General features: G+C 45.3%; 1 protein-coding gene across 2 annotated transcripts in view; it reads right to left on the bottom strand.

Moving 5' to 3' along the window:
• The window catches only part of ACSS1 (acyl-CoA synthetase short chain family member 1), an 81,122-nt gene extending 77,772 nt beyond the window's left edge, over nt 1–3,350 (bottom strand). The window contains exon 1 of one of the 2 annotated variants that reach the window (XM_029916486.1): nt 2,997–3,350. In XM_029916486.1, coding sequence (XP_029772346.1) covers nt 2,997–3,288 — 292 coding nt within the window. In that variant the 5' untranslated portion in view covers nt 3,289–3,350. The remainder of the gene's footprint in view (nt 1–2,996) is intronic. The other variant, XM_029916485.1, reaches the window with a different exon arrangement.
• Between the last annotated feature and the right edge of the window lie 9,584 nt (nt 3,351–12,934).

Here is a 12,934-nt window from a genome sequence, read left to right as displayed (position 1 = left end):
TAAGCCTGCTTCCTGCTTATCCAAGACTGATCAAATGCAAACTCCTGTGGTCTAGTTCAGAGAAAACAGCATTCCCAGTAACACCGCTGAAGGCCAAGTTCAAGGTCACAGGCTTCCCCATGATCCATTAATAAATAACAAAAGCCAGTGACTGTGTATGATTTCTCTCATTTCTCACTTGCTGATAGCCACAGCCCCAGGTGTCCCCAGGTTGTTCACCCCTGGTCAGAAGAAGTCTAGCCAGCCTCTGCTGTGGTCTCTGAAATCGCTGGTCAGAGCATTCCCTGGGCCTAGCAACAGGCTGTGAGTAGCCCTGTGTAGATGCTTTGGACCACGGTTCCAGCTGAGCCCAGCCTTCAGTCATCCCAGCCCAGGCCCCAGACCTGGGACTGAGAAGCAAGGCAAATGCAACAGCCCAGACAGCCTTCAGGAGCAGAAACAAGCCTTCCCCAACAGGCCTTGTCCAAAGTCCTGAGCCACAGAATTTGCGAGAGTAATAAAATGGTTGCTGTCTTAGTAAACTTCGGATGGTGGATATGCAACAATAGTAATTAGAACGGAGTTCAAGTACACACTATCCTTACTTTATAGAGGAGGAGATACATACAAAGAACTGTAAGGGGAAAGTAAGGATTCAAACCTAGGTGTGATTCGAGACACACTCAGGACCACTAAACTGTACTGCATCACTCATAAACCATTTTTGTTTGTTCAGCAGAGTCATCTCCAGGACACTAATCCCAATCCTGCCCATTTCAGAAGTGCCTTCATCTGCCCTGGTTTGGGTTTGATAGGTCAGTGGTTCTCCACCTTGAATATGCATCAGGAGCACCTGGAGGGCTTATTATGGCAGGGCCCCCATCCCAGGGGTTCTGATTCTGACAGTCTAGGATTGGGTCTGAGAACTTTTGTTTCTAAACAGTTCCCAGGTGATGCTGATACTGCTGGTCTGGGGACCACACTTTGAGAACTGCTAGTACAGGGGCAATGGCAGTTTTGAGAACAATGGTTCTTTGGAACAAGCCATCATTGTGCTATCACACACCCCTCCCACTCCCTTTGATCAGGCCAAAACACCCCTACCCCTCCCACAACTTTCTAGGTGGTACTCAGGGCAGCTGTGGCCTGACTTGTCCTCTTCCATACTCACCTCTGTAGTTTATAGACACTGGCAAAGGGCAGAGATATCCCTGACAGATGAATGGATGGCCATATACACTGGAGGAAGGAAACTGCAAAAAGCTGTGCCTCTGCACGACAGTTTCCTGAAGCTCAGCTGCTGGCTACACAGCCATAAAGGAGAAATAAGTGAAGGAAAAAGAGGCAGCAGAATTGCTTGCTGACCACACCCAGCCCTGACTGACTGAGGTTCACCAGGCCCTAGGTGCCTCCCCATGGAGGTCCATCCCCACTGTCATATCAAAGAGTGAGAGGCTGCAAGTGCAGTTAATCATGAACATTCACAGCAGCCTCAGGCCTTCCACGTCCAAAGGCAGTCTTAAGGAGCTGTACTTTCTGTACCTTCCTTCTGTAAGTCACTCTCCTCCCCTTCAAAGTCACATTCCACCAACTCTGCAAACCTAAGGGTTTGTTTTTTTCCCACTTAGTTCAAGGACGCTGCTGACTCAATTTTAGAGAAAACACTTATCTAGTAAGTGACTCATTTTGAATAAACCAGCAAAGCAATGTACAATATGAAAATATATATGTATGGTCCAAAGTTCCCTTAAGTTTCTTTGCTGGAAAAATAACTGCCAGGCACTACCTATAATTTTATGGCCATTTTGGAATATAATAAGTTAAAATCACTACTACCTATTGATCACCAATAAATGTTAGACTGGTCCATACCTTCTGGCACTGTGTCCTGACAACCAGAGTAGGAGGTGGGCATTATCACCCCCAGGTTACACAGGAGGAGACTGAGGCTCTGAGGAGTAGAAAAACTGGGCAGTCCTTGGTGGAACTGGGCCAGACACCAGATCCAACCTCCAAGTTCAGGTCCAGGCACAGCCCTGTCATGAAGACCTGCAGGCCCTTTTTTTGAACACCTCCCAGATCCCATTTAATTCCATATTTCCAGACAGCAGGCAACCCTTCTGACCACCACACCTGCTTCCAAGTCCCATCCTGCCCCAGCAGACCACCCAGGCCTACCCTGCCTGGGCACTACTGCCTCCAGTTCCTAGACCTTCTCCCCTTGTGGCATGGAAACACAGTGTACCCTTATCCCAAATCTTAACAGAACCATAGTGGATTCAATCTCTGCAGATAGGAAGCTAGTTTCTGTGGTCTCAATCACTACCAAGTCTAAAGTAAGTCCTGGGTCTTCCAGGTGCAGCTGAAACTGTTTAGAGACACCCATTCCATCCTTCCCACCCACAGGCCCAGGAGCAAAGAAAGAACTGATTTCTACTGTTGGCCCAGGATTTGTTCCTACCCAGATGCCTTCCACTCCTACGTTTGTTTACATGGGCAGTTTCTCCCCAATCAAGTCGCTGGGCACTTCAACTGAAGGCGACAAGTCAGACGCTTATCTTTCATTTCTTGCTTCCCCCAGGGATAGGAGCCAGGAAGTCCTGCTGACCGACACCTCTGCGCCCCACGCCATACACCCCAGCCTGACCCAGGGATCTTCCGCAGCTCCTGAGTGCAGTAGAACAAGTAGTTAAACTCTGAGACAGCGGATAGCAGAGCCGCACTGGGGCAAGGCCTGAGGCTGGGCAACTCAAGCTCATGCCCCGCCGGGTCTCCGCAGGCGCGTGCCGAAGCTGGGAAGGTGGAGTCCAGGCGCGGAGTGGCAGTGACCGCTGGAGCCTCCCCGGCCAGGTGGGATGGGGTCTGGAGTGGCGAGGCGCCACAGTTGAGAGCCTGACTAGCAGAGAACGGGAAGAGGGGCCTCCCGTGAGGTCTGACCCGCCGGGCCCGCCAGGTTCCTTAAGTCCCCTCGGGAAGCGTGAGCTGAGGGCGCCCTGGGGCCCCCGCAGCCCACTCACCAGACACGTTTAACTGGCCTCCCAGGAACCAGCCGATCTTGCCGCTGCTGAAGTCACAATCCCAGACGGTGTGATAGGGGGTGTCCCACACCAGCGTGTCCCGCGCAAGCGGCCCCCAGAAAGCTGCCGGTTCCCGGGCCGCCTGTGAGCTCTGCGCCTGGTACGAGCCGGGCTGCGCGGCGGCTGCGGCGGGGGCGCTCAGCCCGCGTAACAGCCTTAGGGGCTGCCCCGAGCGCCAGCTCAGGCTGCCCAGGAGTCTCCCTACGCTGCGGCCCAGACCGCTAGCAGCCATCTTGCCCGACGCCCAAAGGCACTCCGAGCAGAGATCGGGTGCGCGAGCCAGGGGCGCCCCTTAGTGTCTCCGCGGGCCCCGCCCAGTCTCCGCCCTCTGGCCTCCACCCACTTCTCGGGGTTCGGGTCCTGTAGGGAGCTGCCTCCCTCCTGGACCCTCCCTTTCTTCTTCGGCTTAGAAAAGGGGTCTGCGGAAGAAGAAGGGGCGCTGGAAAACGCGGACCAAAGGGAAGTCAGCGGCTGTCGCGGGGCTGCTATTCCACAGTGCCCCCTCCTGTTTCTGCGCTCCCGTCCAGACGCTGGATGTTTCGGTTTCAGTTTGTGGGTCTTCAGGATCCGAGGTCTGCGCCATGAAAAAACAAAACAAAACAAAACAAAACAGCGACATGTACCTCGGGGGGCTCAGGCTCCCAGGCCTTGGCGCCCGGAACCGCCTGCAGTAGGAAAGAGCCAGCGCAGAATGCAAGCGACCGTCGGAGGGAAGCGCACAGGTGGATCCAAGGACCACCAAAGTTAGATCGTTGCATCTCAGAGGCTGAAGTCAAAGTGTTAAATCCCTTTGTACGCCCTTGAGAGTGAACCAGTCACCCTGCCAGGCTGGCCCGTACCCCACCTCTCAACACACGCCCAAGCGGCTCCCCTGGGCCAAATGGGCTGGTTAGTGGTCCTCGGGCTGATTTGGAAATATGAGGGTTTCTCCCATTGCTCCAGCCATTGCTGTGGCCTGGGTTCAAACGTTCACTTTTCTAGCTCTGTGACTTTGGGCAAGTTTCTTAACCTCTCTGTGCCTCATTTTCCTTTTCTTGAAAACAGAAGTAACATCTCTTTCCCCAGGGCTGTGGTCAAGATTAAATGCAGTAGTATCTGAAAAGTCTAGCCTGGAATGGCCACACAGGAAACCCAGTAGTGGAGGCTGTGTTCTTGTCAATCTAAGAAGGATAGAAGGAAACTCACAGAATCTTGTCTCAAGGAGATTCTTAAATATTTCAACACCCAAGAAGTAAACACATACTAAAGAAGGCAAACAGAGGGAAAGGGAATTTGGAAAATCGGTTGGTTGAATTCTTTGGGTTTGAGAAAGATTATGTCCTCTTAGCTGTAAAATCTGCAAAGGGAAATACCCTGCAGAGGAAGGTCTTTCAGAGGAGATTCCACTGGAAGTCAGCCCCTGGCCGTGTGTGTGTGTGTGTGTGTGTGTGTGTGTGTGTGTGTGTGTGTGTTTGTAATGCCTGTCTCCTGCCAGAGAAGAAAGGATTTTAAGGCTGGTAAGCCAGTGACAATAGCTAGCACTAGACATGTGCCTTGTTCTATGCCAGGTGTATATTTTACTTAGCTTAAAATTATCTAGGGCTATCAATTCCTGTTAATTACCAACCACTTGGTGGAACAAATGAGGAAACTGAGACCAAAGAAATAAACTATGGAGGAGCAGCAGTAACATTCATCACCCTCGCTCCTTCCTCAGTGTCTGCTTCACCATTTGTCCTGGCTCCTCATTTTAATAGAATATATAAAATTGTAAATGAAGATTACAACTGTGGCAGGGGGTCCCAAGGATCTTTACCAGCACTTTATCCCTGTGTATTAGTGATGGTGTGCATTCTGTCAAGAGGAGGAGCCTGTCCTGCACCTCCTGAATGCAGGCTGGTGGATTACTGGAACTTAGGAAGCACCCCTCTCTGACGGACCCAGGTCTAAGCCTTGCAAGACCCCAGCTGCAGCCCCTCTTTCTTGGAACCCAGCTGTGGTGCCATAAGGGAGCCCATATAGCCTTCCAGAAGAAGAGACCTCACAAGGAGCACAATAAGGAAAGCACTTAGAATTGACTCAACTTTAAAATAAAGAAGTACATAGTTCTTGTTTCCTTCAGGTTGGATAAAGAGAAGTGATTATGTGTTCATAAAACATTTCAGAATTCAGGTGGTACAGAATTGCACTTCCTGCAGCCCATTACCTAAGAGGTAACCTCAGGATCTTCCTCCTGAGTGTCACAGCCCTTAGGGCCCCTGAGGCCATGGCCATCCCTGCTGCCTCCAGGAAGCCTATCTCTAGGAACAAGATGGAACTGCCATCCATCCACGCCTGCCATGTCCACAGGGCTGCTTCTGTGGAGCCTCAGTGGTGTTGAGAGAACAACAGGCCACCCAGGAAGTGCTGGCCACATTTTGTTGCCCCTGGGTCAAGCCCTTACAGCTGAAAGCTATACATTGGCAGGTGCAGAAGTAGAGAGGCCTGAAAGGTTTCCCATAGGAAGCTGGGGCTTACGTTGCATCTGCCCTGTGGGGTTAACCCAACATGCACAGCAACCACTAATCAAGAGGGTTCACCACCAAAGAACAAGACAGACAGGAAGTGAAAACCAGGACTGCCTCTAGGTGGTACTGGGCTGGCAGCTGAATGTCCTCCTGGAGCTGGGGACCCCCCCATCTGAGGGCAGTGCCACATGTACAGTAGCCAGACGTTGTGGTGGAGTCTGTTCTCTGTCAGTTCTAGTAATATGCTAACTCAATTTCATCAACACCAAGCCCTGGAAATTATCTACCTGTCCATGAGTATGAAAGGCTAAGACTGTCATTTATCCACAAACTCACAGAAAGGATTTCCACTCTTGGGTTCACCTCCATGAGACCACCCTCCCTACTTACACACACAAGCTCACATAGTCAAAAGCATCATCAGTGAAGACAATGGCATCTCTGTGTCTGTTAGTCATTGATAGCTAGAAGAACCAATCTTCTAATTACTGGGGTCCACAGGGCCAAGGGGAGCCAGAGCAAGGCTCCGTGCACCCATGTACACTCTCCTTGGTCTCAGAGCTGCCTCTCCTGAGTGAACACCTTTGCTACAGCAACAGCACTGCCTGCTCTCACCGAAGGCCAGGCTGACATTGTTAGTGGTGACTACATAGACACATGAAGGTCTCTCCAAGGGCCAAGCAGTAAGAACTTTGAGCCATTGGCCACCATCATGCATGAATCAAACTCTGGCTTCCTCATTCAGCAGCCCTTGCAGAAGCTGAGTAGACACCATTGGACAGGGTACCAGGAGACTGGACTAGACCTTCAGTTCTTCCCCCAGCCCACCATGTGCCAATTCCCCTAATGTCTTAGGCCTCAGGTTTCTTATCTACAAAATGAGTAAATGTAGCAGGTTCTGAATCCTTTAGCTCTAAAATTCCAAGTGGTGTATTTGTCCTCATAAGAAGATGGCAGATTTAATATCCAAAGGTTTTTTTTTTTTTCTGTTTCAGTAAAATCACAGCTTCTGCCAGTATAGGGAACTCCATGATATATTTAGGGACTGTGGCCCCTCCACTTTGTAGACCTCATTCCCTATCCCCTCCTCATTCCTCATCTTTCTTTGGCTTCCAACTCAGTAGACTGCCCCAGTCCAGCTTGATGGGCACTGCTCCCATCGGATCAGGGCAGCCACTGTTTCTCACACTACTTAGGGCTTCAATGGAGACATCACACCTGCCTTAGCTCACACATGAGTGATGCAGTCAGGAGCACTGTTTGAAGTTTCCTTTAAAGCTGGCATAACTAGAATTGACTTTATTTGGACAGAAGTGTAATCAAGGTTTATGGTGATGGGTTTCTGATCCAGCAGCTTCTGAGAATGGCAGCCAGTTCTGCCTGGGCAGGTTTGTATTTCAACTTACATAAAACAAAAAATTGAGAGGGTGGACATCTAGGGAAAGTGCTCTCAGCTCACTCTTGAAGTTTTCTTTGAGTTCAAATGGTGATTAGTGGGGAGATAACAGGAGGAGAAGGAGGCTTATTTATACTCCAGAAGGCAAAGCAAATGAGACAGCCAAGTGCAACACTGCTCAGAGAAGCCAACTTTTTAACCAGGACAGTCATCCTGAACAGTGTGTGGATTTCCCCATGTGCCAGGAAGGCCCAGTGGCCATTTGTCCTAATGCTCCCCCTGCTTCCATCCCATTCATGGTCTCAGCTGCATGTCTGAGCAGTTGGGCCCCTTTTCCTGCCCCAAGAGGACAATGGCAGCTGAAACCACTCGTGCCATCTCTGCTGTGGCCTTGGGGGTGTCTCCATGGGCTCTCCAGCCTTTTAGCTCAATCAACCCAAGTGTGAGGGTTACATACAAGCCAGCTTTGAGATAAAGGAAAGCGGTCAGCCAGCAAACATGTGCTGACTGCCTGGGATGGACACTGCTTTCTCTGGGGTCTGTCCCTGTGGGTCCCAAAGAGAGATTAAACAGGGCCCCAATTCTGAAAGCACCAGCTAAGTATCCAGGAGGATGCATATTGATTGATTTATTAATTGATTGGATGGAAAAATCAGTGATAGAAAATAGAAAACTAGTATCAATCTAATTTTTGACAGCACAGATTTTGAGAAATTTAAAGCTGGTCAACACTGCCACCTGGTGATAGATTCTACATTTAACTTTTTTCCATCACCAGTGTACTCCTTAATCCCTATCACCTATTCCACACAACCCCCAACCTCCCTCCCCTCTGGTAACCATCCATTGGTTCTCGGTAGTTAAAAATCTGTTTCTTGGTTTTTGCTTCTCTCTCTCTTTTCCCTTTGCTCATTTGTTTTGTTTCTTAAATTCCACATATGAGTGAAGTCATATGGTATTTGATTTCTGACTAATGTTATTCACTCTATATATCCATGTTGTTGCAAATGGCAAGATTTTGTTCTTTTTTATGGGGAGTCTACATGTAACCTTAACTGGAAAACCTGATGAATGTAATCTATAGGACAGGTCAACCAGAATAACACAACACATGCCTTAAAATTATGTCACCAGAAATATTTCCTGAATAATGACATCCCTTGAAATAGTCTTTGCCTCTTTAGTGAGCTCATGAACAAAGACTGACTGTGTACAAGGTACAAGGCAGTATGGCAGCCCTGAACTCAAGGGACAGATACTCTGGTTAAGGAAATGAGACATCTGTTATATATGACCAGGGACATGGGGGAGATCAAGATGGTAGACTAAGTATATGAAATAACAGAAATAATTTATTTAAAATTTTGATAAAATGGGAAAAGATAGACTTTATGTCTTAGTCCATTTCAGCTGCTATAACAAATACCACCGACTGGGTTAATTTCTCACTGTTCTGGAGGCTGGGAAATCCAAGACAAGGTGCCAGCAGATTCAGTGTCTGGTGGGGAGAACCCTCTTCCGCGTTCATGGACAGCCATCATTTCACTGTGTCCTCACATGGTGGAAGGGGCGAGCAAGCTCTCTGGGCTCTCTTTCACAAGAGATCATGGGGACTTCACCCTCATGACCTCAGCATCTCCTAAAGGCCCTGCCTCTTAATGCCATCAGCCTGGGGGTAGGATCTCAACACGTGAGTTTTGAGGGCACACAAACATTTGGTTCATAACAACTGGCAGAAGAGAAATCCTGAGGAGAAGCCCCTGGCAGATGGGAGGCAAATCGTGGAATTTTGGGAAGAAACTACAGCCCAACACACACATAGAATATGTTCTTAGAAATTAGAAAAAAGTCTAGAAAACTAAAAATAAAGAATGTAGCTACAAACCATTGGTTAAGGAAATGGAACAAAATTTGGTCAATCAATAAAAAAGCAGAAATGGGAAAAGAACAAGCAAGAATGGTAAATTAGAAAATATAAAACAAGATCAAGGGGTATATGTCCAAACATCATATCAGGAATAGCTATGAATTAGTTAATTAATCAAATTTCCCCCCATTAAATAGACATTGTATTACAGTGTTTGTGTGTGTGTGTGTGTGTGTGTGTTCTACACTTCACACACACACACACACACACACTTGGAGTTTCAAAGGAGACAGTGAGAAGAGGCAATATTCAGTGACTTAAAAACTTCAAATTTTCCAGAATTAGTGAATGACAATACTCAACTGTTAAAGTGCACAAATTCTAAGCCAGTTGAATAAAATGAAATCAACACCTACACACATCATAATAAAACTGTCAGAAACAAAGGACAAGACAAACAGGAGGTCATAAAAACAGAAAGAAAAAGTGGATCACCTATGTAGGAATAGTAATTAGATTGAGAACTGGCAAAGGAGGAATGTCTTTAAAGTATTACAGGATCTGTGCCAATAGGGTGGAACCCACTTTGGATTCTGTCTCAGTCTCTCTGTGCCTCTCCACCACTCATGCTGTCTTTGTCTCTCTCAAAATAAATAATTTTTTTAAAAAATAAATAAATTTTTTAAAAAAATAAAATTTTTAAAAAAATAATAGTCAACTATAAACAGTATTAGTGAAAACATTTTTCAAGAACAAGTACGAAGTACAAAACAAAAACTGAGTTCTCCACTCTATTCCTTTACTAATTAATTAATTCATAAGGAAGAGAATTTAGCCCAAGATGAAGATCTGAAATGCAAAAGAATGAGCAAGGAAACCATTACACTTGTGGTTAAATCAAAACAAACATTATCAATATGAAATTGTAACAATGTCTACATGGTGGAGTTAATGAATAAGATAGAAACAAAATCCTGAACAAGAGTGTGGAAGTTTATGGGAGTAGAATTCTATAATTCTTCCCATGGTTAGGAGAGTTTTAAATGTAAATAAATATGCCTGTTACAATTTCTAGATTAACCACAGGTAAAAACAAAATCTATAATTTCTACTCTAGTAGCAGGGAAAATGGAGTAAGAAAATCTGAGCCATCTGAGAAATGGAAAGAAAGGAGAAACAAATTTAAAAGAAACAAAAGAAAAGGTGGAAAATGTTTCTAAATACACATAAAATAAATTAGTAAAAATAAATTCAAAAAAGTCAGTAATTATATTCTATGCACATAGGTAAATTCTCTTATAAATACAAAGACTGTTGGAATGGATAAAAAAAAATCCCAACTATATGCTTTTTGAAGAATTTTACCTCAACCTAAAATGTAAATATGTGGAAATGTTAACAATGAAAGCATGGAAAATATTTACCAAATGAATATGAATTAAATATTAGACAAAACGGACAGTAATTAAAAATAAGAGGGAAATTACATATGGTAAATGGTCATCAGGAATTCTTAACTTGTGTACACTTAAAAACACAGCTCCAAAAGCATAAGGTAAAAATTGAAAGAAATACAGTAGAAACTAAAAAAATTGACTCTTATGATTTTCAGGCCATGTATACACAATCCCAAAACCATCTCATAAAAATTGGGACAGTCACTAGATATCATTTAGATTTACAAAAATGGCTGTTTGCTTGGATTCAAGCTTTGTTTACAAAATTGAATTCAGTAAAGCCAGTTTGTGTGTGGGGTGGAATATTAGATCATAAGAATTCTTTCAGTTTCCACTACACTCTGTCATGGCTAGGATGTTGTCCTACCCCACCTCGCTTGAGACCCTTGAAGGCTTGTGACAGGTGGCTTGGCTTGAAAAGACATCCAAGGAAAGGAGAGGAGTGGTGATCGAGGAGTACGAGACAGAGCAAAGAGGAGGGGAACGCCACAGCAAGAGTTTATTTTCCTGTTTTTCACTCCTGTGAGGCATGAGAGATTGATTCACCAAGACTTTCAAGTTGCTTTGTAGAATGCAAGGTAGAGTTGCCCATCACAGAGGTGAAAAGGAGAGCATTCATCCACAAGGATTCCACCCCCCACTGGTCATGAATTGTGATTCTTTGCACTTCCAAAGGTGGAAGTACCATGTGGACTCCCAGAAGGATCCATACCTCGATGTCCCAGAATCTCAGGCAGAAAGCAAGAGACATTTAATGCAGCACCCAGACTTGCAAAGCCAGTGGATGCAGACAAAGTAAGAGATGTTCAAGAAGATGGAATGTGGGGCACAGGAGTATCTCAATCAGAAATTTCTTGAGGGACTCTTCATTGTATTACTTGATAAAATAGATGGATTTTGCCCCCCCCCCACACGAACACATACTTCCTTGCAATATTGGCCTTATACTGGTTATTTTTATGGAATTACAATCCCACCATGATCTCCCTACACCTGACATTTAAAGAAATCCCAGAATCTTCCCCACCTCCCATACTCAGCTACATCCCCAGCTCCCTTTGCTCAGGATTTAATGCAATTTCAGTCATTATACAAAACTGACAGTGTGTTGAAGAGAGAAAGAGAAAAGAAGTAGTGCAGGTTGGCCTTGGGTGGAAGGGAGTGACAGAGAAGTCCTAAAATGGTAATGCAAGGCTGAACCAGCAAGGTGGCAGTTATGTGTACAGAGACATTTCAAAACATCAGCAAAGTGGAGACTGCCACAGCTGGTGATTTAGAGGGTGTCTTAGAAAGATAAAAGTAGAAAAACATAGAAAGTACTTCACACAAAAATGTTCAAGCTGTGAATTTAGATGGATATTAAGCTATAAGCAAGGCAAAAGCATATCAATAGGTGGCACCAGAGTATAAACTTGTGATGCTTATGTAGGTTTTGGGTTTGTTTGGGTTGTTTTTGTTTGCCTTCTTTCTTTCCTTCCTTCCTTCCTTGCTTCCTTCCTTCTTTCTATCCCTCCTTCCTTCCTTTCCTTCCTCCCTTCTTTCCCCCCTCCCTCCTTCTTTCTTTTTTTCTTTCCCTCTTTCTCTCTTTTTCTCTTTCTTTATTTCTTTCATAGAAGAAAGAGAGAAAAGAACCAGCCTTGAGTGAACTTTTAAGGAAAGGGGATATCCGAAGAAGTGAGAATATTGCCACGGGTATCTATAGTTCCATCCTGAGTGCTGTTAGGACTTGAGAGGTTGGATAAAGCCCTTTAATATGGAGAGGTGATTCTGAAAAAGCAGATTCCTACAACTGTATGTTGGACCTAAATGTCACAAATATGGTTTTAGTCTCATTAACCAGGTACCAAATGTGGGAAAAAATAACAACCACCTGGGAAATCAATGCCCAGGTTCTAAGGTTGTTAAAGCTTTGCATATCTGGGAGGCCTGCAAATGGGGAGTCTGGAAAGGGGATCATAAATGATGACAAAGGGAAATTGGCATGTTTATTTAGGCAGAACAAAGCTTTATGAGAAATTTCCCAGAGGGGCAAAATTCAGCAACACTAGAGGGTATAGCTAAAGGTGATCATGCACCAAAACAGAGTTTGAAGCAGCTTGCATGCTATCTGATAAAATCCTAAAAATAGGGGCCTATATGAATCGAAGTTAAAATTGGGAGAGTATTTCACAACAGTTCTTGGAGAAGTAGATCTTAGGGCTGCTAGGGAAATCACTACAGCCATTAGAAACCCTTGGTCCCATTCCCAGAATGCTGAAAAATTTTGAGACCCTTACTCAGCATCCAAAGTGAAGCCAAAGAATCTCAAAACCAATATCTGAACCAATGGTCAGAGTTCATGGGCTGCCATCATGTGCCCAGCATGAGCTCAGCAATATGGGAATGCAAAGCAGAAAGTCTAGGTATCTCAACCTTCAAAACACTTATAATTTGAATTCCTAGGATACCACCTGCAAGAGTTGTGAAATGCCTGAGTAAATGGAAAGTGATTTACTCTCCTCAACAGAAAAGATTCTTTTTTTTCATAATATTTTATTGTCAAATTGTTTTCCATACAACACCCAGTGCTCTTCCCCATAAGTGCCCTCCACCATCACCACCACCTCTTTTCCGCCCTCCCCCTTCCCCTTCAACTCTCAGTTCATTTTCAGTATTCAATAGTCTCTCAAGTT

This window comes from Suricata suricatta, chromosome 12 (assembly GCF_006229205.1).
Source record: "Suricata suricatta isolate VVHF042 chromosome 12, meerkat_22Aug2017_6uvM2_HiC, whole genome shotgun sequence".
In the NCBI taxonomy this organism is placed as follows: domain Eukaryota; kingdom Metazoa; phylum Chordata; class Mammalia; order Carnivora; family Herpestidae; genus Suricata; species Suricata suricatta.
The sequence above is the reverse complement of the archived record's forward strand: the minus strand, read 5'-3'. Positions and strand labels throughout refer to the sequence as shown.